The sequence below is a fragment of the Pieris napi genome, chromosome 3 (genome assembly GCF_905475465.1).
Source record: "Pieris napi chromosome 3, ilPieNapi1.2, whole genome shotgun sequence".
Taxonomy (NCBI): domain Eukaryota; kingdom Metazoa; phylum Arthropoda; class Insecta; order Lepidoptera; family Pieridae; genus Pieris; species Pieris napi.
The window spans coordinates 3,267,434-3,294,098 of record NC_062236.1 but is presented as its reverse complement, the minus strand read 5'-3'; the positions used below and the strand labels follow the sequence as shown (position 1 = coordinate 3,294,098).

Here is a 26,665-nt window from a genome sequence, read left to right as displayed (position 1 = left end):
CGTCAAATTAGTAATTGGAAGATAGAAAATTGTGATTCATACCTACCTACTCGATATCACCTAGATACACAACTCATGCTACTGAAGCCTCAAAATACAATACAAATTTGAGTTTATATTCCATTTTTATAGAACCGGGGGTCAAAGGCCAGAAGGCCGGATCATAAGTGATACCGCATGGACACTCACATTGCCAGAAGGCTCGCAAGTACTTTGCCGGCCTTTTAAGAATTGGTACTCTCTTTTCCTAAGGGACGATAAGTCTAATTGGTTCAGAAACAATCAGTGGGCAGCTGGTTCCACATAGTGGTGGTGCTCTTTTAGTTAAAAAACATAAAACTTCTACGCATCTAATAGCTCTAGCTTTTTGGTGGGAACTATAATTGTTACAATTAACAGAACACGAACTATATTTTTTACGGAGGTTAGATCATCGTATTTATATGACATTTCCGTTATTCCATCCTTTACCCCCTTCCTATTGCTATGCAGATTACTGACAGATATTACTAAATTGTGTGGAAAAGAAAATTCGAAATCCTGCCTTAAAACTGTTTTATTTTAAAAAAATTTAAACGTTGTCCTTCATGATATAGATATTAATTACTAATAACTGTGCCAAGTTTCACTCGCGTAAATTCAAACGCGGCGTGACTTTTCTCGATTAATGCACTGTGCAATAACAAAAAAAAAAACTATTTGAATCAGATTTGTACATTTAACCAAACACATTTTATTATTTTTTCATATTATTTTACACTTTAATACAAACCTCAAAACCAAATTTCCTTCTGAGAAGACAATTTTGGTTTTCGTGATTTCACGAAATCTTGGCACTTCACCAAAAAATCTGATATCATATTTTTTTCAGTTTTTCCTGCATTGTTTTATCATGCGTCGACTTTTAATTCAATTTAAATAAAACAGCAGCGTTGGCCTAGTGGTTAAGCGTACATAACTTAAACCTAAGTTCGTACAAGCAAGCTTTTGGACCAGCGCTGTGAAAGAAAACGTGAGCGGACGGGAGTGAACGCAAAATCTAAATATGTCAGATATACAGTTCTGACGAACACTTTAATCTAATAAAATTCAAAATTTATTTATTTATTAACAAGTTACATTGTTGTAGCAGAAATTGGAGCCCCTGAACTACGTCTAGAGAGACCTGTACATCAGGGTACTTCGCCCTTCCAACGGTTTAATGAAATTGCAACTTAAGAATTGTTACCAAAATACTATATAAAGAAAAATAGAAAGCTGAGACTTATTACTAAAATAAATATACAGGTTTATATGTTTGAGACGTTTGTACACACTAGAAGTGAATGACTGATAATGTTAGGGAAAGGATGGATGGGATGTGAGTGGAAGTAATCTAATTACAATTCTAATCTCTTAAAAAATAATTATCACTCACAATAAACCATAGCCCCCTAACTTTAATATAACTCCAGCACAAATCATATAACCTGAAATTTGCCTCAACATGAGGAACCTTACCTTAGCAAGTCACAAATGAACAAAATATAATGGTATTTTAACAATAAAGCCACAGGACGCAACCACTTGAATATAAGGCTTTTTAAGGAAATAGAAAATAGCTTAGTCGACATCACAGGAGACCTAAGAGCTGGCATCTACTTTGGACAAAGAATTAGTCTAAATATTCAAAGGGGGAACGCTGCCAGTATCATCGGAACCTTGCCAAAAGGCTTGCAAAAAAACTAAAAACTAAAATATATTATTAAACTCCTTTTAATAATATATTTTAGTTTTCAGTTATTATATATTTTTTAAGCTTATTAAGTATTACTCGTATGTTTATTAAATACTTAAATATACAAGTCATGCCCAACACCGAAAGCTCAGCCTATTTAATTAACAATTATTATTTAATTGAAAAGTTGTATTTCAGCGCTGACTGGCTATTTATAGCGATTCCATAAACCACAGAGTCCATTAATACAAAGTTGTGCGGCCTTTTGAACATGCTTATTACTCGTGTACTATTAAGTGAAAACATTACTTCACGTTCAGCGTTCTGCTATAAATCATTTAATTTGTTGTTACTCTAGAAATGTGAGTGACAGGTATTGTATTTTAAACTATATGTTAATAAAGTGAATAAATAATATTATCAACTATATTGAAGCGCAAATTTTTAAATACAACATTTTATAAAACTTAAAAAATAACAAAATATACGGGCAAATTATGTTTGCTACTTTAAATATCGTTTCATATAACATTTAAATTGTTGAAACATTATTTATATTTATAAAAGTAGGTTTCGTTTAACATTTTTTCTTTCGTATAAACCTTCATTTAGATTGAATCTAAAAATAGACGCAAAGAGCACTTCCTACTGAAAAGCTTGCATTTTCCACAGATATCGTATAGGAAAAGTAAGAAAATGTGGAAATATTTTGTCTAAAAGGTTTTTATGTTTACTACCTCGTTCACATATACTAACACAGGTTTTATAGATTACTTGAAGCTAGTTTTTTTTTTTGTTTCCATATAACTGAGGACTCACAACTCTCACAATGCCGGAGGTTCGCGAATGCGTTGTCGGCCTTTTGACAATGTCGAATTGATACGCATACTTGAAGGACAGTGTATCCTGCATTCCTGTGACCATCTCATTATTAATATTTACGCGTATAAGGATTAGATTTCTGTACCATTCGGAAACAATTATTATTACTATGAATTAATCGTCATTTGCGCTAACCACTAAGTACGCGACGGAGATTATTTTAAACGTATTATTTTCAATTCATATTGATATCTCTAAGCTAGTCTAAAACAGAAATTTATTAAAAATATTACTTGTGGTTTATATTTCTGTCAATTATTGTTTCTTCATTATAAGATAGCAATAAATACATCACGAGAAGAAAACATTAAAAAAATATTTTCAAGATGCGTCCAAGTACTTAAATATACAAATTTTCTGGTCTTATATGAACCCAAGGCATAATATTATATCGTTTTAAACGAATATATTAAATTACAAGACCACAATGATGATATACTTATATATCTAACCGCAATACAAAGAATCTTTGTAGAATAAACCAGTTTGATGTAAAAGGACTTCCTATAGATCAGTAATAAGTCTAATCTATTGATTAATGATTAGGTGACCTAACGTGGGAACTTAGGAAACAGAAAAAGAAAAAAATGTATGTAATAAACTTTGTCTATATATATACTAATATTATAAAGAGGAAACATTTATGATTTTGTATGTATGTTTGTAATGTTTTCACACAAAAACTACTAGACCGATTTTAAAAATTATTTCACCGGAAGTATGTACTAAACAGATAGGCTAAGTAAAATGAAGGAGAAACGAAGTTCGCGGGGGCAGCTAGTATTTTAAAAATATAATTAACATTATATTTCGAAAGCATTTCTTCGTCCGTTAAATTGTGCTTTAGTTTAAGAGTGTTAGACAAACAATGTTATAGGACTAATTTAGTCTTTATGATTTAGAAATTTGTATCACGATGATAAAACGCTTTTATTAAATAATAATCGGTTATATGATACATACTGGATTCCTAACAATATTCTCCTTTACCGTACGAACAACTTTTAATTGGATATACAGAAAAATCGATGCACAACCAGAATCGAACCCACGATTTTAGGATTATAAATCGCTGAACGCGCACAGCGTTATATAAAAGGATAGTATTTACGTCACAATCATCCCGCATATACGTAAATAGCAGCTCACATGGGGCAGAGGTCATTCACCTTTCATATCTCAAATCAGAATTGTACTAATAATATGCGTTAATTAAGTCGTGTTGTGTGGGACGTATGCTATAATTATCCGAAAATGGAACAACGTATACATTAATGTATTTAATTCTGAGCTATATTATTGTTAATATTAGAGTAATTTGAAAGTCATGCTTTCAAAGTTACTGTGAGAACTATAAGTCAATTTTTTTTTCACCATATATTTCTTTGAATACAAACACGAAAACAAGAGTTTATCGAACTGCTAAGATATTCTACAAATAATGTAACTGCATTGAATTTGTAAGTGTTATATTTGAATCGAAATCGTGAAATTATTTGATTGAATTTGATACACAAATGCACGTTCTAAGCAAAATAAAAAAGAACAAAAATATTTCTATATCAGCAAACTCGAAATGGGCTGTTAATACTGTTATAAGTCTTAAAGGAGTTCTTATTAATAGTCTTAATTTAAACGTTAATAAGATTCAAACCTTTCAAGTTCACGATATTTAATAATATTACTTAATATTTGATGATGAATCAAACTTAGATCTACAACAGACTGCAGAGCACAATAATAGTATAAGGAACTAATACTGTGTGTGCACTAAGTCGAAAGAGCCAGAGCGATGCTCTTAGTGAGCGATGATGAAAAGCTCGGGACTGGAATGAGAGTATCCCGGGATGGGCTATCTGATATGAGTACTGATCGCAACTGGAAAAATTCAGCCATAGAATTGTCAAATATGTCAGTAAGATGAATAGCATGTGAAGCCGGTCCCGCCGGCTAGCGGGCTTCCACTCGCCCATAAATATCATGAGGATATTTCCATAGTAGTCGTCGACCGTGCCTGCCAAGACGCCAAGCCCATCAGACCTAGGTTTAGTAAATAAAGTTCCTAAAAGGAAAGGGGAGATTGGACTTCCCTGCTGCTTAGCTTCTCGGCCACGAATCGGGTACCTGATGGGCTAATGTATCCTATGTATAAATTAAAAAACAAATGTGTGTTACGTTTACGTTATGATGCGTATGTATTACGTTTCTATATTAAAACCTACTGAGTTTTACATTCTATACATCAAATTAGTCAGATGTCCTCCATCCAAAAATCCTCATTCCAAATTTACTTCAAAACACTGATTCAGTTATATTTTTAGTGAACTTACCACAACTATGAGAATGACGCAGCTGTTAATGTTTGAGTAGGTTTCTAAGAGTTGTGCTCAAATTAGTTTATAGATTTTTAAAGATTTAATTCAACTTAGGGAATAGTTAATACAAGTTCCTTCAAAATTGATTTCGGTTGTTGGCATTTAACGCATTTCTGGGGTGGACATGTATAAAGAAACCTAACCGTAAATTTTCAACTACTGTCATTATTACTAAATTGGAAGACAACTATAAAGTCTATCTAAAAGCAGTATAAAAACGCGATTAAAAAAAACCCAAACATTAAAGGCACAAAAGAGTTTATGACTATTTGGTTCATAGTATTTGGTGTATTCATTTAATACTAGAAAACATATAACATAATTTACGACACCTTAGAGCTTATAAAATTAATAAACTTCAAATTACAAAAAAGACTGCAAAACGGAGCACGCACACTCCTAGCCTTCGACTTTAAAGCTACGGGTTAAGTTTGAACCATTGTGTAAACAGTTAAACACAGTATATACGGGAAGAAAACCCTTGTGCCCCAATTTAAATGACCGTTTTACGTAAATAATCTCGAGGATCCACAATTGTAATTAGCACATTGCGAACCCTCATTAAAAACTTTTAATTTAAATCAAAGGCTGCAGAAGCTGTAATGAAAACCTTATCCTTAATTATAACTCATTATTTGAGAAAATTTTAATGAGAACTTCAAGAAGAGGATATAGCATATGGACTTTAGTGTTTCCATCGAAATTTACAATACAGTCTTGTTATACAATAATAAAATGAATATATATTAATAATAATATCTAGTTGCTAAGGCTAAAAGGGGGGGCCTAATAATTTTAGAAAGGGTAAAAAAAGGTGAAAAACACTGGTCCTTACGGAACGGATTCATTATAGAAAATTTTGCAATTTACAAATATAAAATAGAATTAAATGTATTCTTAATATATAACACGCGCAATATGCCTCTATGGGACAAAACACGTGATACTGTACACGCGATTAGAACATTAATTAGTCATACCACGAGTATCTCTTCTTCAGGTAGAATTTTTCAATTTACTTTGATGCACTAAGGGACCGCTGCTACACCTGAGAGAGATTAAACTTATTGTTATATTAACCAAAAAGATGTAAAAAATCAATTATTACTAAAGAAATTTTTAGAGCTGGTAAAAATTTCTGACGCTTTTCTCGCGCAACAAGTGTTAATTCTCTTGATTGTACTTGCTCCCTTTTTTATAATTCTCCATAATATAGATTTGCTTTCTGAACCAGAGCAGATAAGTCCTGGGTACTATTAAGCGATTTGCGAACAACAGCACCAAGCGACCGAAGGAGATGGATTCATAAAAACGAAATCAGCTTGATACAGATTCTGAAAAGAGGTCATTAAATTTATTTTGATCTTTATAATGAACGCTATAAGTACTAAATTAAAATACATTTTTTACATCAAATAGAATCAAAGTAGTTCACTCGTCCAAAACGCGTTAATATTTATTTTTGCTCCATTTTGTAGAAGCAACAATCAATTATCATCATGATCAGTTTCTTTTGGAAGTAACACGGATGTTTATAATTCATTCACTAACCAGAATTTTGTGTTTAGTAAAATGAAGGCGTGGTCTCTGAAAATTACGATTACTGGTTATCGTCAAAGTCCAGTCATACTTTTCAGTATAATTTGTTCGCAGGGCTGGATATTTATTTATTAAACTATCTTGAAAATAAATGTAGTCTATGTTACTCAAGGATATGTTGTTATCACGGTAATTTTTTTTTAAGTCAACCTAGTAGTTTTAAATAGTTAGTTCATATTCGTACATAGGTACAATTCCCGCTTTTTAAATTTTGGATAATACTTCCCAGGCCGTCCCTTTTATATTTAGCCTCACTCTATGGGTCTCAGTACCAAGACAATATAATCTTAGTTTTAACAGCTCTATCATCTCGATTTTCAATACAATTTGTGTAGTTGAGAAATACACGTTGTTTTTATTGTATATTATTAATAGGCCATATTATGAAGTCATCAAATTGGTTTGCTGTGCGCTAGCCGTACTGGCACAAATGTGGCATGGGGGTAAAGAGCCATTTTGAGAGGGAAAAAGGTCTTTATAAAATTAAATCATAATTATTTTCTATCTTTAACCTCCAATAAGTCCCAAAGCCACACATTTCGCAGCTTCAAGCATATCTGCATTAAAGTAGTTTACTAGCAACAATAGTAATAGAGTAGATATTCTTGTCTATCGTGCATATTTCCTAAGGGACGAAAAGACAGCTTTTCACAAACTTCGATCCTGCCAGACACCTTTCACCACATTCTCATGAAAATTATCTGAATAGTATCTTTATACTTTAAGTATAAAATTATTTCACTTACGAAACGAATGCCCGCCTTCCACTGCGAACGATGATTTTCATACATTTTCATTTTTATTTCCGTGGGAAACTCGTTCAACTCCCTAACATAGTAACGAGTATAGCGGAGTCCGTAATGGGTCCGTTCCGCTCGCAGTAGATGGCGGGCATTACACTTACACTTACACACGCTTAAACAGCTGGGTAATTTTAATAAAAAAATGAAAAACCAGTGCTTTTTTTAAAATTATAATGATGTAGTGTTATCTCTAGACACTGCTAATGAAACTCAGGCCCAGAAGGTTAGTTTATCCGTTTAGTAAAGTTATGTTTTATTCTGAAAATAAAACACTTGTGTGCTTTACATGAAAACCTGGTTTTAATTTTGTAAGCTGGAAAAAAAGTACGCAGACTGCTTTTGCTTAAAGTCCGTAATGCCTCAATGGCACGCAGAGATTTTTATCGTGGGATTCAAACCCGTACTGCATTATATGTCATGTCGTAGTGAACTTGAGTAACACAATAAGAAGTTAAAAAAAACTAATATAACGAAAAGAATATGATGCCAATTTTTGCTGCGGAATTTCATGTTTGGTATAGTTTGTTGTAAATTACTATTTCTTCTGCACTTACGTTTATTTTTGAGTCAGGTCGCTGATCGAGAAAACAAATAATCTAGAAACCAAGAGTTATAACGCAACGATAAAGACATAGGGGAGTTATTTATCGGAGTAAATATATATACACGGTAATATATATTTCCCGGCAAATAAATTGCCCGGAGTGATTGCGCAAATTCGGCTCAGTTACCTGCCATGATAAAAGAAAGAATCTCACAGGTACGGCAGTAAAATAACGTACAAAAATTTATAAGCCGCACTTGCATCTGTGGCAGGTCTTTCCACTAATTGCCAATTTGTAGCTAGAAATACAAAAGCGCTTATAAATAGCCAATTATTTTTAACATTTGAAAAACATGAAGATCAATTATTAACAGACACGTTTCTGTATTCAGCAATTGCCTCTAATTTTACTGATCGTTTTATTAAAGTTATCAGCTGTCTTTAAAGTACAGGCAGCTAGTTTCGTTGATATCATACCCTATCATTGCTCCGACTCATTGAGCATGTGGTTACCAACTATGCGGCTGAGACGGTTCGTATACTAAACTATTAAAAATTATGTCTGCTAACTATTTATCTTTTATAACGTTTCACATTAAGCTAAAACAATTTAGGCACAAGATAAAAGTGATATTTAATTTACGATAACATATTATGTCATGCTAAAGTAAATATTTTTACATCTATGTTTGATATTAAAATTCATTATGTAATTACAAAATTATTATTTGGCCATGAGCTTTTTACATACACTAAAACAACATAAAAACAACTCCGGAAGAGTCATTATGTTTATTTAATCTGTTCACGAACTGCGACACTGACCGCATTACGTATACGCTCTGCAGCATCCACGTCTACTTTCTATCTCTTGCACTTGCTAAGAATATAGCACTATCCACATCTAAATATAGACTCTATTATCCTGTTATAAAAGCTGAAATCGATTGTCGAGTATTTAGGGCGCGCTTACATCGGATGCCGACGTATTTTGAGCTGGGCAGACTCGGCAGTCGCGCGTCGCTCAGCGCCGCAAGTGAGCGTGCTGAAATTTCTGTGTTGAAGAATTTAAATACTTGTGCAGTGATAAATATGACTGGGTTGAATAAAAGCGCGTGTGTGCGTTGAAGTGCGATGCACTTGCGGGCTCTCCTGTCTCTGGATCGTACAGTCGGCATGAAGGGTCAACCGGTTTGGTAAGAATACCAGTTATGAATACTGATTAGAAAGCATCTCCTAAGCCGCTGTAATTGAATGTTTTTAACCGAGCTTTGAAGCTTTGATAAATCGTCTCTTCTTATTTAGACCTACCCATTATTTAAAAATATCCAGATCTCTTCACCTGAGTATTTTATTCATGAGCATTATTTTTTATGCTATATTAATTTAAATAATGTAAGTAATAATTATACGTCGAGCCAAATATAAATTGCTGTTTGAAGTAACGTAGTTGCTAATTTTATTACAAAATATTACATAAAAAACTCATTAAAAGTATCGTTGCGATAAAAAACGCGCGTGTCAATTTTATTGAAAATCTATTCGTTTTCACATTTTGCGTAATCATCAAACAAAAACATTGTGATGAAACTGATTCCGGTGTAAAACCATCTGTGGAACAATGAAAATAAATTCAAGTATGAAATAACTGAACTATTTACTAACACATCGGGCGTATATTCTAGACATTTTTGTGGTAAAGATATAGGACAGATCTTCGTATTTTTAAAGTACAATATTTGTATACAAATCAACCTATAGATATGAAAGTTTACGTGATGTTAGTGTTTCATCCAAATGTTTATGACTTTAATGACTCGTGCAGTCTTGGATATCAAAGATTTTAACCTAATTACTGCTGTGAAATACTCCGCTTAAGTAAGCCATTGTAGTTTCTACAATATATCACATTGAAAGGTTATATAAAGCGTTTTATATATATGATCATTTGGTATATTTATACATCGCATTGGGGCAAGTTATTTGGTCAAATAAATAAACCATATAGGATCTTCTTGGGAATGAGTGATATATTTCACATACAATAAATCACACATTCATTAGCTTTAATATTCCCTGTTACCCGATTATAACGGATGTCAAGAAACTAATCCTCAGATCGTCAAGTTGTCAGATGCATTGGATATGATTAATTATTAAATATAAAGATATGAGGCGACCGCTAGTTACCGTTTATTCCATTTTACAAATCACAATTCTAAAATCTAGAGTAGTGTTGGCTTCAGCGTGCGACTCTCAAACCTGATGTCGGAGGTTCGATCCCCGGCAGTGCACCAATGGACTTTCTTTCTATGAGCGCATTTAACATTTTCTCGAATGGTGAAGGAAAACATCGTTAGGAAACCGACATGTCTTAGACCCAAAAAGTCAACGGCGTGTGTCAGCACTGGAGGCTGATCCTACTTGCCGAACCTACTTGCCTATTAGATTTAATAAAAAAATTCTAACAGATTCTAAAATCTGAGGCCAAGACCTAGAGTTTGTAGCGCCACTGATTTAATTAAAAAAATGTATTATTTTCGCATAAAGCTTAACTACATAAAACGTCTATAAACTACATAAATTACCGTCGAACTGATAGCTTCCCGACTCAGTTTTTTTAATTAGTTTATTTGCTAAAACTGCAGTAAGAAGCTTGCTGTCACGGTGATTTTTAAATAATAAAAATTACCCTAACTAATAACAGTGTAAAAAACCATATGGCTACAGAGCACATAAATACTTTGTGAAAAGAATCTATTCGGAGTTTTTTTTAAATCCTTGATCGTGTCTTTATCTCGGAATTTTCTCGACTATCGTATTTCTTCAATGAGTAAACAAGGCTGCGTCGTAATATCTTTGGAGCCGACGGACGCCAACATGTAGTCTGAGCAAACTTTCCCGGGAACGTGTTGACAAAGTCGACATTTGATAAGTTTACCTTTTACATTTTATGAGCGTTATATTCGAGACACATTCTTGAATTAATTTGTTGACACACTCGCACTGCAAGATTCTGGACTAATATAACAAATTATGATTAAGGCTATGTCTCTCCAGTCGTTAACCATTAAGGATCTGTTACAATATAAATGTATTCCGATGAGTAGAAAATCTTTGAAAGTTTCAAATTCTGTAAACCTCTATAAATCCAAAAAAGATAGTTGTTGCGTAAACAGTAGTGACTTTTCCAATTGCTAATTGGGTTGCTATGTCTACCACAACATTAATTTGTTAAAAATAGACAAAAATTTATCTGTTTGCTGAAATATGGTGAAAACAAATTTAAGGCGAACGGTCGAATCCTCATTCTTGTGAATTCTTTATATTAGAATTGGGTTAATGCTATGCTTTAGGTATGAAAGGCCATTATGGTGTATTATCTGAATACCGTCAGGTCGTTGTTCCCGCATTCTTTGACCAAGTTCCTTTAACAATGGCTTGAAGTCGGCCTTTATTATGGATAATAACTCGAGTTGGTTCTTACAAAGTCAACGGAATGTACTAAGTGTTTACTAATATACGATATGAGTTACGTTTCTACTTGTAGGTTAAAAATACACATATATTATGATAGTTTTTGTTATAAAATCAGTTTTGATGCACAAAATATGGCGACTTTATACGTGATAACCTTTTCACACGACGTATTGAGCTCATTAATTATTCTATTGTGCACCGAACCTAATTAAAAAGCATAGACGTAGCTTAATTGGCGGTTCATTTAAAATTGATAAGAATACTTAATATTTTCCATCAAGGCGTGTTCCCATACAATATTTTATTAATAACAAATTCTGAAAATAGAAAAGTGGGTCAAATGCGTTTTCATTTTCTGTCAAATGTCATACATATTTTCTTGTCATTACGTACGTTGACCTATTCCAATTAGGCTAATTCATAAAATGGTACATTAATGAGGAGTTAGCTTAACAGGATTCTAAATAGCAAAAGAATTTTAATTTTGAATCGCCGACGATGCCTCATTTTTCTTACATATATTTTCCGCGTTTATAATTCTTTTAAATTAATGTTGCTCAAAATAAACCTTTATTTCTGTTACAAAATCAAGCTTTCATTAGCCTGAAGCAAATCGTTATTAAGAAATCTTTACAGTTTACAAAACAACACGGAAATGTATAATTCTCGAAAATCGCTGCAGTAAGTCTAATTTAGTCACTGTATAATGAAAATGATACTCTATTGTTTCAATACGAGATGAAAACACTGACTAATAGCTATGTGCAAGTTCTTTAGAAAGATCTTGACACGCTATGAATTATTGCTGAACTGTCTAGCTTTTGTTTAGTTGAAAAACGAAACATTTTATGCACTTTTCTCTTTCGCCTAAATGAAAGAATATTTAAACTGATGCAGTCGTGTTTATACAAAGACCTATATTTCAACTATACAGGCGTTGTTAATCATAAATACCTGCTATTAACTAAATTTTATGAGCGTTTTCTTTCTTCATTTTATATTTACTACACATGCTAGCTCACCACACCCATATCAATTTCGGCCAATATTATCAAGTCCCTAACAATAACTGTTTCTATTTCGCCATAACTTAATAGCACTTATAAGTTTTGACTAAAAAGTTTTTTTTATAGCATTTACCTCAGAATGCCACTTCCGCTTTTGTCCCAATGTTAAATTATTAAAGATGCAACTTATGAATGCATAATTAATGGTTAAATAACAATGGTTTGATCTCATTTCCACGATAAAAACCATCCGGTCTCTCCGTATTAAATAATATTAATATAGGTGGGAAGAAATTATGTAATGTGGTTAAGAAATATATATTATACAGTTAATGAGGCATTAGAATCTTCACACTCAATAAGTAATGAATGACAAATCTAATCATGATAACCCTTTTGATTTAAATCCAGAGTTCTCCAACTTAGGGAACAGTTTGAGTAAGATCAAAATCTGTTCGGTAAATGAATATTTATTTAAAATTGTATATTACAATGAAACTGTCAATAATAATACATTTTAGTTACTATTATGCATACATTTCGCGTATGTGTCGCTATACAAAGGTCAAACATATCTTAACATAAGCAAATCCGCGAGTAACGAATATTTCATTGTAACAATTGACAAAAAAGATGAATATTTTAAATGCCAGCGTTTACTACATATATTTATTTGATAATTATAAAAAATTCAATAGCTATTTATGGTTTGTGGTACGTTTTTTAATAACAGAGTCTAAACTCAAGAGATAACAGAATGTTAACTTTGCTTAAATCCATAGAACAATATTCACTTTTTACATTGTTTTGAGATTCATTTCTTATTCCACACTGGTAGTCTTTTCAATCTTCGCGTAATAACTTGCCTTCCGAATTCGCTTTTTGTTTTTGAGACCCGCATCCAAAACCTCAAATTCCTAGTGCGTGACTCATCCTCTGAGACTAGGCGAAATGTCCTAAAAAACCAAACCGTTATAAGAAAATCTAGAACATGATATTTTAGGTTTTCAAAGTAGGTCGTCGTGATCAAAGGAAATGAAAAGAAAGACGTTCTAATTGAACGGATACGTCATTTGGTTATTAACCGCAGTCTGACCGTAATTGGTAATTAGCCTTAGTGTAACTGTTAATCGGGAGATCATGAACTTTTGTATAGAATGTTCATAAAGATGTCTCGAAAATTACTGAACTTTGAGTTTCTCCTTACACTGGAATGTGTGAACCAATTCTGAAAGTTCTTTTACCAGTAAAATGGTTATCTGACACAGCTAATAGTTTATTCACGATATTTATTATTAATATTTGTGTTTTATTAAGCACAACGTCATACACCGACTGTCAAATTTACAATTTTTTTTACGAATTTCGAATTTTTTGTTTATGTTGTGGTCAACGGGAACAAGACGCCTAAAGGAAACTAAACCTTTAGTGAATATAAGTACAAATGCAGTAGGTATCTTGAATACGAACATAGTATCAAAACATTATAGAACACTAAGACTGTTAATGAAATTACCTTAGTTTAAGCTATTCACTAGTATTGTAGAAAAGTCAAAATAATATAATATTACTTATAAGCCATAATTATTGTATAGATTGTAATTCATGTAAAGTCTCACTCTCTTTTGTGAACTTTATTTTACGAAAAAAAATTGGGGTTTCGAAATAGTCAGGCAATCGTATAAAAACCTATATATATACGAAAAAAATTGCACTCATTTTCTCTGTAAAATGTACAAGCTCTTATACTTAAACCAGCATGTTACCGGATTGTAAATGAAAACATTTACGTACCACACGTACATCGTATAAATATTTGTTAACACTGCACACAGAAAATAGACCTTATATTGCACAATACAGGCTATATTAAGATTTCTAGGTCACTTATATATTTGACACGTCATTGTATTATATATAAATAATAAATTCAGGTTCAAAATACTCTCCACAGATTTGCAGATATTCTTTAGTGCAAAACTGTGTAGTTCTTTCTCAGATATTTAAAAGTTCGTTTAAAATGTTGGACAGAACATGTTCTCACAAGATTTATTCTATTTGAGTCCATTATGAGCTGTTCTTAAGATTATCGTCTTGTGAAATCTGATCAGTAATATAAATTTATGCACTTTTATTACTTTTATTCAGCAATATCTTTTTTAAATTTCTCAAATTTATTATCAAAGTGTCAATGAAACCTTTGATGGTAACAGTAGGTTTTATTTATGATTATGGAAACTAAAGTAATACAATTGTTATTATTATAATTACTTTATCCACATATCGTGTCATTATTTTAAATTACGCCATTGGGTCACAATTAATTATTATTTATTTATTATTATTGAATACAATTAATTAATGTTTTTCAGTAAATTTCATATTTTTTGGAGTTGGGTTAAATAAAAAGAAAGTCTTTAGTTTTTAAAATTATATAAATGTTCAATTATATTATACAAAGCTCAATGTCTCGAATAGATGATGCATACTAAGGGTCTGTTTCACACATTACGGATAAGTTCTACATAAGTTCCAAATTAGTTATTTAATACTTATTGGTAGGATAAACACTATTGTTGCGTTTCACGACTGTCATATAGCGCTATTCGTCTAAAGTCCATCATAAGTTATGAGTCCGATGAAGTGTCAAATAGCACAATTTATCTTCCAAATAATTTATGTGTTGCATAGCTATTTGGTACTTTATCCATACATTGTGAAACAGACCCTAACACTTATTAAGTAGAATTTTTTCGCCGGCTCAATTCTAGGTCGTCACAGACTATATACGTTAAACACTTAGCCACAAAGGTTGTATATTAAATAAAATATGTGTCGAAACGTTGGCCTAGGTGTACCACATTGCTCATTACCATAAAAGCAATTCCAAGTTGCCGGTCAATCAACCCAACAAAATCCTGTTTATTTTTTGCAACCTTTTAGGCAACTTATATTTTGTACGCGATTTGGCGATACAAAAATCGTTTCGTCAATTTATTTAATATGTTTCTTGATTGTCAAAGCCAAAGACGCGTATTCATGATATTCAAATTATTATATAATAGTTATGTACTGAAATTCTTACATTCTTGCTGGTTTACCCTTTTATCAAGCCCATCTGTAAAAAAATAGGTTTTTTTATACCCCATGCATCATTTTAAAATAGTATACTCTATAGGAAATGTTATAACCTATTGTCTTATTATATTAATTATACAAATTATTTCCTTGGTAAGTAATTGAAACCAAACCTGATGAGGATCTATAATTTTAAATGTAGGGAATCTCTGAGAGATAAATTCAAGGGAATTTATATACTTACTTTACGTGATAAGTTTACTAGAATAGAACATATGCCTAATGTTAATACTCGGAACAAACGCAGGCTGCAATTTCCCCGTACTAGAATATCTAAAGTTAAAAATTATTTTTTTGGGAAAAGGGATATATTTTTTTAATAAAATGCCAGAGGCTCTTTTATCGCTGCCTTATATTAAATTTAAAAATGTATTAAAGAAAAGCTGTGTAAAAAGGCTTACTATAAAGTTAACGATTATCTAGTTGATAAAAGGGCCTGGGACTAGGGCTAGACAGGCTTCTTCTAATTAATTTACGATATTTGTTTTAAAATAAGTGTTGTTTGCTATAGTTATTTTGTATGATGATTTGATATTTTAAAAGAGTACCGAGAGTTTTGTACGCCGGCTTTTTCTCTCTCGGCCTACACCCTCTGTCTTCTTTGCCGATGAGTAGGGATGTCTACCGCAACAATTTAATGACGTGGAATAAGTGATACCTGTATCTTATATTCCATAATACACATATTGTTTATTTTATAAAACTAAAGATAAAACGATAATATGTTTTGTTATTGGACAGAACTATCCGTTTCGCGTGTTATGCCCATAAATTATGTGGACCAATCAGCGGTACTCCGCAATTTCCTAGCGATAGCTATCCTGACTTCAGTTTTTCTACCACACGATCGACTACAACGAAATTGGATACGAAATCTCAATATTGAAGTTTTGTACCCAGTTGTGAGTTAGAACGCCCTGGAAATGGTTCTGACAAGGTCAATTATTACCTTAATGCGTCTAAAACCATTCCGTAAAGTTCCCCTATTTGCACCATCCTTGTGTCATACATATGTTTCATTGTTCCCCTGGTATTACAGGTATATGGTTATAATATTATTTGAAATATCATGCTACAAATCTACCTGAGCCACAAATAATTCATTGCAGCATTTCAGAAAATCCAAGGATAATTTTCACGTGCACTCGCTCACGAATAATTAATGGCAATAAGCGCCTAAGTGAAAATCGGGTTAAGCCTAGCGTGCTTTCATGCAAGGCCCTGAATACGGTCGCGTATTTTCAAAGGACTTTTAAAAGTCAAATTTGCTCTTATAATGCTTTTAATAATTTTTGTCGTTATAAGTTGACATCTGTGCAAGATTAAGGACGAAATCTGTCGTGTCTGTTTAATAATTAAACAGTTCATTGCTTTTATAGCGAAAACATAAAATAGCAAAATTTTGAAGTTATACTTCTTTACGCGCGTTATGAAAAATTAATGAGAATGAAATTTTACGATGCGCGCGCACCGTTACACAAAATTCACAGAATGAAGTTGCCCACGGAAGATGCTACGGCATTGGACATAATTTAAATAAAAACCTTCGAACAATAATAGAATTTATGTTACACTTAATGTAAGAGAATAATAATAAATATTTATTTATTTAATTATTCAAATGTAAACTGAACTTTATTGACTATAATGACTCTTTTTTCAGTCTTTGATTATTTAATTGTAATTAATTATTTGCTTGCAATCAAAACTATTTTTAATAATGCCAAAGAAGTATAACTTCTTACGCGCGTACATAAGTACACGCACCCTTTTTTTATAACTACTATTATTATACATAGTATACCAATAAAGAAACTTCATCATTTTTTTATTTGAAATAGTCTTAATATATCAAATAATTAAACATATACTGATTTTCTGTTAGATCCAATATGACTCACCTTGATCTACAGAAGAATGTGACAATTGACAACGTACATTGTCAATATGATATATTTAACTGAAATTAAAACGAAAATGCCTCTATAATATTCATATTGCGAGGCAATTTTCGGCGCACAAACGACCGACATACTAAAATTAAAATGCATTACTTTTATAATTTATTTAAACATGTTTCCTCTGATGCATCATATTATTACTATAAAACCCGTATTCATAAGATTTTCCAGAGGTGCGAAAAGCCTTTACAAAAAGTAACATAAAAAACTACGATCGTTATAACTAGATAAGCATACGCAAGAATTCTGTTATTTATGATTTACACTTATATGTGTGTTTGTAATATGTAGTGTGAACTCAGTTTCCGCATTTAGTCGCATATTTGGTCCGTTGTGCGTAAAATTATGGATAATTAAGCCAGCCTAGCTCCTTCCAGCAGCTTCAGAAGTTTTCTGGGCACTTCGCAGGCTTCACTAATTTACACTTTTTTGTATTTAAAATAATAAACACATGCTCAATAAATTTGGTTAGTAATAATAATAATGTATACCCTATATATGTCGTAATTCGTATGATACAACATTGCCAGGTGGAAATAGCTACCAAAGCTGATTAGCTAACATAGAAAATTGTTAACGAAACAGTAAATAAATTTTCAAAACAACAAAAAACTGAAATTATAATTAAAATTTCAAATATTTTTAATAAATTTTCGAGCCCCTCTTAACAATCATATTCCCCCTCTGGGGTGGGACTAAAAAGAAATTTAAGACTTACCTAATTTACTCAAAAGTATATTTAACAAATGAAAGCGGCCAATAACACTACATACATGCCATATGTAACAAATATCATAATTATACAGGCAGTAGTTTATATAACTATCCATAGCCAACTGGATGCATGATTTCCTTGCAACTATCACAATCAATGGCATGCACCATCTAATAATAAATGACATTCAATAATACTTTTACATTACGTAATAGTTAAGCTAATTGGCCTATGAAAAATTGTATTAATTTAATAACATAACTTGTAACATTAAAGGCAACATCGCCGGCTTCCACGCCCATGACCTTCGTCTTGGTTGAAGGCTTTCACGCAAAACAACTTACTTCTCAAAATACCTTATTCCTTTAACACGCGAATGTTTAGCGTATAAAACAAATCATATACAACAAATACACGAGCAATTATGCGATAGGCAATGCATGTGACTTTACTAAGACATCATGGATCATTAGAATCAAGCCTAACTTCTTTGTTTTTAATTTATGTTATTATTATAAATTACTTAAGATGTCATGTGGAACATGGTGTAATGGTTGCAGCTCCTTACAAACGTTGTGTAAAAAAACATGGCGATTAAAAAGAGTGGCGGAGAGTTTATTGCCAGTTCTCCTCTTCCGTGTTACGCCATTGATTTGAGAACTGGCACTAAATGTAAAGTTAGAAGCATTTCACATACATTTTTTTTTGACGTTCATAAGTGTACATTGTGTTACCAATATGATTAAATGATTCTTGACTTTTTTTAACTTGACATTTAAGTCTAACCTAGTGTACTAATAAGGCTTTTTTCATAAGAAAGTGTCCAATAACACTACATACAGTCTCTATTAAAGGGAAGACTCTGTTCTTGTGTTCTATTTTTTTTTTCACTCACTGTGTAGCACTTAATACTAGCGTGCACTAACACTAATTTACTAGTTCAAATGGTATTGTCCTTTTCATTCTTCTCACTAGGCCCGTGGTGTCAAGGAGTTGAATATCCTCGACATTCACGTGATGGTGGAGCCTATGTTCGTGGGCTCCAGTAGTCTTTTTTACTATTGTAGCGACGTCGTCTTAATTTTGAACGTGACATTGTCAAATTAAATATTCTCAAACTCAAACGCTTTATTCAAGTGGGTAACCAAGTACACTTTTGAATTGTCAAGTTAAATTAATTGTAAATTTACGTTTACAACGTCTATTTTTAAACGTCATATGAGGCGATGGTAATATATTATGTATATATAAAATCACGACTTATACATAGTCTAGTAATGACTAGTAAATTTTAATAGGATGAAGCCGTAATGTAACTTAGATTTACATAATAAATCAATTCTGGTGTGTACAAACGTCTCAACCATGTAAATCTCGTATATATATTTTAGTAATAAGTCTCAGCTTTCTTTATATAGTATTTTGGTAACGATTGTTAAGTTATAATTTAATTAAAAAATTGGAAGAGCAGAGCGATCTCCCTAGAATTAGTTCACGGGCTCCAATCTCTGCTAAAACAATGTACTTGACTTGTTGTTGAATAAAGAAATTTAGATTTTTTGACATAAGCACTTCGTAAGAGTGCCACAGAATATAGTAGTCAATGTTATCTTAGTAATTTTATGTATTATTAACTCATGAATCAATTAAAGCTACATTACCATTATTCATATATGTATTATAGGTATTTAATGTACTGAAAATAACTACAGATATAAATCATTTTTTCCAATAGCACTTATAATATTCAATTAGCAAAATCTCTATTCGCTTTCAAGGCAATTTCGTGTTTATGTACCAATTTATCGTAGAAAGTAACTCATTAGCATGATGACCCTGATAAAAATTAGCTTTCTTTCATCAATCTCAGACCCATCTCTCATTTTAATTGTAATGTTTTACTTAACTTAATACGAAAAAAAAAAACAATAATACCCTTAAGCAATTACAACACTTAAATCGGGTGAGGTATTATTAGAAAAACGATTCATTTCAAATTCATTGATTTCCCATATCTCCCCCCCCCCCCCTAAACATACATAACTTTTAATTTAAAATATTTTTTTGCTTCTTAGGAAGAAATTACTAGGAAATTCTTAACGATACACAGTAAGTAAAACATATAATGAAAAACTTAAATTCTAATTCCAAATAGTTTTAAAAAATTTCCCCCCTTTGGGGCGTGGACCCCACGTTGGGAAACACTGCTTTAAACTGTGAGAAACTTTAAGGGATACTCTACTACTAGAATTATGTTATGTTTAGCATGTCCTATGATTGTAAATAATACGCTCTAGTTCGCTTTGGGTAACCAATTAATCAGTAATCAAATCAACGAAGATTCACACCGGATACGAGTCAATTCAAAGAACTGCTTAAGACGATTTTTTGTAGGAATTTATAAAGAAACCGAAATAGACGTTTCGTAAATATTATGAGATGGTACAACGTAACATTATGACGTCTTTAATGCGAAGAACCTCTGTTATTTTACCTTTATCCAATGATCTACCTGAAAAGTATCACGTTTTTATCCTGTGGTTTTTTGCATACAGATATGATTTTAATGACGGTATTTATGAAGAGGTTATATACATGTTATTGTAATAGTAGTCCTGTTAAATCTGATTTAGAAAAAAGTTTTTTTTAAGAATTGTTCATTAGCTTATTTTGGTTATAATATAATAAATTAAATGTTACAATATAATTAATAAATAAACAGAAAACCACGTTATATTTTTACATTTATAATATGTACTAAAACTAGCTGACCCGGCGCAATTCCTACCGCCTAACAGTCAATGAATGTTGTGTTGATTAGAATAACTCAATTTATGATTTTATGAAAGTAATACATTATACAATGAATAGAATATAAATATTAAGTTCACTACTTTATTAAGGTAATAACACAACAAGATATTAAAATGTTTGTATATTTAATTAGCTTGATATATTTTCCTTAGATTACACAAAATCAATTTCTGCGTGCGTTCAAAAATATTTGACAACCAATATTTATGTCAATCTTTGTCATTACTGACATTATTCAACATTTTTAAATACACCATTAGCCAAATATTGTGAATATATTTTGTCTATTCGAAACATTTATTTAAATACGTTTAATTTTAGGGGAGAGTTTACCGTATCGACGGGATGAACATTAAAGGTTTGACATTTACGAAACCCATGAACATTTTGTATTGGAATATTTTTGCCTTTATTATATTCGGGACAAATACAACAAATCAAAAACCATGAAAAGAAGTCCAGCTGTTCGCAAGTGATCGAACAAACTTGATTTGGTTTATCCTACAAGATTAGAATTTTAATTCCGTATTATCCAATTAGATTTTTATAGATGTTAAATTCTAATCTATTTTACTAAATCTTAAGTCATTAATTAGATTAACGAAGACATAAAAATACAGGCAATTAAATAAATAAACATTCGAATTGTCGAAGAAAGATCATTTGTAAGGTTTACGAATGTACCTACTAATTTTCGTCTCTATGAGAATATAAACTTTATTAAATTAAACAGAATGCAATATTAAAGCTCATGTCACTTCATTTTATTAATATTTTTATTGATAAAAAAGTCAGTAATTTGCACCTTTTAACTAAAGTGCTCGAAGTGTCTCACAGCGTTACACAATTAGAGAAAAAGAGTTCTTCGCTTCAGTTAGTATAATAAGACCAACCAACTCTAATCTATATTTTATAAATTTTCCCAGAAAACTTTATAACAAAGAAATCCTCATCCTTATGCGACGGGTTGTTATATAAGAAAATAGCCACATATAACATATATATATACATAGATGGGTCGAATCCGACATATATACTTTGAAGTCGCTTAAAAAGGTCACGAAGAAATGTAGGAAATGTTGGCTATTTCGTTGATGTGTGCGGAAAGTTCTTTGTTGGAAAGATCGCTGTATACTTCCTTGGAAGGAGACCGATGAAAGGGTCTGATGTTTACAAATAAGCTAAATACGTTTTGGTATCTTAAATATTTTTATCCATATTCTTATAAAGTAATTATAATGATTTTTTGAAAAATAAAATTTAAAACCTAAGAAACATTTTAGTTTATAATAAGTTATTGAAGTCACATGACCGACTTAGTCCGAGTTTAGATTGTTTTTAGTTTATAATATTTGACAAGCAACAGGACATTTTACAACTACCAATTCGAGATAATTGTTTCGCCGAAGAGCTAAAAAGGTACATACATATTACAAGACAGTAGTTTTTTTAAATATCGAATTAAATTCCTCACACGTAAATGCATAATCGGAAATTGGCCACAGACAATAATGACAGCTCATAATAGATGATTAGTATTATGACGGCTTTATTGTAGTGAGCCCACATCCGCTTAATAAGCCGGATGGCACTAATACACAGAATAACTGCAATGGAAACTACTAGAACCGATCTAAATAGGTTCTTTGAGCTCTACTTAGTTGTATTTGTACTAACAAATGCCCGCGACTTTGTATAGTAGCTGATGCTACGATAGATAAAATATCATCGCAGACTAATCGGGTTTAGAAAATAGAAAAATGGTCACGTAACAAACGTAAGAGAATTATACGAATTATATTGTCTATTGAAGAGGAAGATGCTTAGCAAGCAGAATCATCACAAGGAGATAGGGACGCATCATTTTAGGGCAGAAGCGCGTTCAGAGAATTGTTCTAATGATAATTATTTGTGACTCTTGTCAGGTTTATCAATGTATTTGACATTGTGCATATTTGAAAGAATAAGGAGTGAAGTAATGTTTTAATTAATAACGTAATAGGATTAATCGTTGATCTCCACCGTTTTTAAAACATAGAAGCAACGCAATAGTTACGCATCAAACAGTATCTGTAGTATTCTTATAAATGTATACATACACTTGACAAAAGATTTAAATATAAAAACTCTTTATAAAAAAAAAGTTTTAATCACATTATAACAGTTTTATTAGTCTGTGGTTATAAAAACATGTCAGCCGTGATGTACCTACTTGTTGAAATAAAACACTCGAATATTAAACTAATGAAAAATGTACCGTCAATGTCATTACTTTATTTGTGCTTGATGTTTCATTCGATGTCCGTTCGATTTTATCGGTAATATAATTTATAGCTTTTTAATTACAAATAGTATGTTCAACAATCAGTACGTAAATAAAAAATTCAACTACAAATTCACTTTTTTTTACTTTAACCTGTTTGACAATTTGTCTCAACAAACCACTAGAGGGCTTTGCAAGTTCTTGCAACAAAACTTGGAAGTGTTGACTTATAACAATTAATTTTAAAAAAATAAGAAATCTATAAAGCAATAATTTTTTTTTTAATAACGCACATAGCTAACATACAAAAACGTTGGTCTCAAAATCGTGAAATGACGCACCTTATTATCAATAGTAAATGTTTTATATAAATAGTAACAAGTCGTTTACTAAATGTCCGTGTTAACACGAGTGACGACAATGCCACGAAAATGACTCAAATTATTTTATGATACAAAAATACACATAATAATTGAATCTCAAATTGTTTGTAATTTAGTTCGAAGTCATTTGTTCGAAGAATAAGAACCTTCGTGATGTTCAGTTTGAAAAAAGAATCTCTAAAAAATATTTTTTTTTACACCATAAAGTTTCTATTCTGTAAACGTGGTATGTGCTCTATGAAACAAAGATTTATGAAAGTTATATAGACGCAAAAATGGAATAGGCAGTTGGTATAAACAGTTGATTCACATACACCGTGGCCTCATCTCATGCTGACCTAGTTCTTTTCACGAATGAAAATAGCGTGAGTGGCTCCATTCCCAACCTTTGTCCATGTATGATGTATCAAGTTCATTGTTGTCCACGCGGTTGCTAACTGCGCTAACAAACCTAGGCATTTTCATTTAATTACTAGTAGCAAAGGATATTCAAACCATAATCTGCAAATACAGTTTCACGATAGCATACCTACTAAATAAACTTATTAATCTATGAAATTGTGACAGTTCACAATTAATACAGTATTATAATATTTAAAAAATAACGCGATTAACATCATAGTAACTATTATCCAGCACGTGAAAGGATTCTCTTTATCTTTTGCATAATTATATCCACAGTTTGAATGTTACCAATATAATAGGAGTTTTATTATATTAAGTAATTTTTCAACTTAATAACCAAATAGTCTTCTGATTAATGTCTCATATTTCTACAATATTATAGAATAAATAAAAACAACTCTCATTACTATAAAGGGAAGTTCACAAACCTTGTTTCGTGTTCGAATTCGATTTGCGAATATTCCAAAGCTAATTTACGAGCGATGAAAATGAAACCGTGCATTGAACTTATTCCCAATAGCATTAAATTATTGGGAAAATGAATACTCAGTCGGGACTTAATAAATTTACAATATTAATTAGAGGTATAAAATTAAACTGGATATCAAATGCATTTGAGAACTTTATGAACTTAATGCAATTCGTATTCAAAATATTCATTGCGAAAACATTTCTCTCTTCTTTAAAATTTTTTATATGCAAGTGATAGCCGTGCGTGCATTTCAAAACAGATAAACTTCTCGAGAGAGCGGACCAAGCTTTGACATATGACATTGAACTGCGTACGGCGAAATTGTTACGTACCGAAAATTAATAAGGTTTACAGACAATAAAATTATCTCATACAATTGTTTTATTTATGTAATGTACCATCACCATCAATGGCTGTACAGCAACTTATGACCCTTAGCCTCCGCAAGTATCTTTTCGCCATCGCAATCTATCGCGTGCTCCTTGGGTCCAACAACGAACACCTATTGTTTTGAGGTCCTTGACAACTCCATCCTATCAACGCAGCCTCAGTTTACCGAGTTGTCTCTTACCACTAGTTTCTTAGTTGGGGGTCTGCCGTCCGCCATTAAGTGCACATGTCGTAACAACTTGAGCCTGTTGCATTTATGAATTAGACGATGTTGGCGTCATCAACGATGTTATTTTTTCGCAGAATTAAATAAAGTACAATCTTATAAAATCTATTAACCAAGAAAAACTTCCGCCTGCGGTAACTTTTTATAAGAATGACTTTCATCTTTTAAAGAATAAATCAGTCTCCTTTAGCCAAGAGATTGGTTACAACGGGACCTCGTCCGTTGAACTTGTGTTGTTTCCGCACCACTGCCCTTATCGGACTTCTTATCTTTATTACATACCTGCTTAGTTGCTTTATCTACTTAAAAGTCATATTGCACTTTAAATGTGAAATGGTCTGTCTGTTTTCATTATATTTTCCTCAAAATTTGACAAAAAGAGGCGTATATGTCAAATAATAGATATATAGTTTTGTATAAATAAACTTGAAAACAATTATTGAAGACCCGTTAATAGAACGACAATACTTTTTTATTCTCCACAAAATAGCGGCATCAAGTTTTTAAGTTTAACAATGTATTACGTTTATTGAATAATAATAATAAGCCTTTTTATTTCCTGTTTTACAATAGTTGGTAGTTTTTATATTAAAGTAACCAAAAATATTGATTTTGTTAGTAGGTTAGCTTAGATTATGTTAGTAATATATAATATATATAACCCCGGTTTGCGTAAAGGCCTCCTCCCAAGCTGCCCATATTTGTCGGTCATGTGCTATGGATTGCCAGTTTTTGGCAGCTGATTTTTTCAGATCATCTTCCCAGCGGTCTTAGGCTCTTCCGCCTGGTGGTACTTTCCATTGGGTAACTCGTTTGGTCCACTTTCTGCATTACGTTTATTATGAGGGACTAAATATGGATCACCCAGACATTCGCTAACTCAATTAAGTATTTTATGTAGCATATTGTAGCATCTATCGCCTACCTGCTATTACGAACATTAATAAATTAGTCTGTCTTCCGAGCCCGCCTTTTATTGACGTATCATTTGGCGACGAGGTTTAACGATTAAAAAAGTATAAAATGTCGATTGGGAAAATTGAATCATTTAATTTGGGTTCCAAGCAATGGCCAGCGTATATTCGGCGTGTTAAACAATTTATAAAATTAAATAACATTAGCGAAGAATTAAAAGTTAGTATGTTGGTGACCGTGGTCGGAGAAGAAACATATATGCTCATGTGTGATCTTTGTGCACCAGGATTTCCTGAGGATTCGACATTTGATGAGTTAGTCAAATTAGTAACAGAACATTTAGAACCTCAGAGGTCCGAAATCGCGGAACGGCACGTGTTTCGTTTGCGACGGCAAAAAAATGGGGAGTCTTTAACCGACTACTTGCAGGCCCTTAAACACTTGGCCTCTTCATGTAATTTCGGCAAGTGTTCATCTTGCTCAACGTTGGAAGAAAATCTTCGGGATCAATTTGTATCGGGTCTGGCGAATGATGCTATGCGATCTCGAATTTTTGCCGAGGAAAAGATACAGTAT

General features: G+C 32.0%; 1 protein-coding gene across 2 annotated transcripts in view; it reads left to right on the top strand.

Annotated features, from left to right (window-relative positions):
• LOC125063744 overlaps positions 1-26,665 on the top strand; it is a 52,508-nt gene that overhangs the window by 5,851 nt on the left and 19,992 nt on the right. Inside the window, exon 1 of one of the 2 annotated variants that reach the window (XM_047670340.1) lies at positions 8,918-9,116. The exons of the other annotated variant lie outside the window; for it this stretch is intronic. Within the exon in view, the coding sequence (XP_047526296.1) occupies positions 9,055-9,116 (62 nt within the window). The 5' untranslated portion in view covers positions 8,918-9,054. Of the gene's footprint in view, positions 1-8,917; positions 9,117-26,665 lie in introns of those variants that run through there. 2 annotated transcript variants of the gene reach the window in all.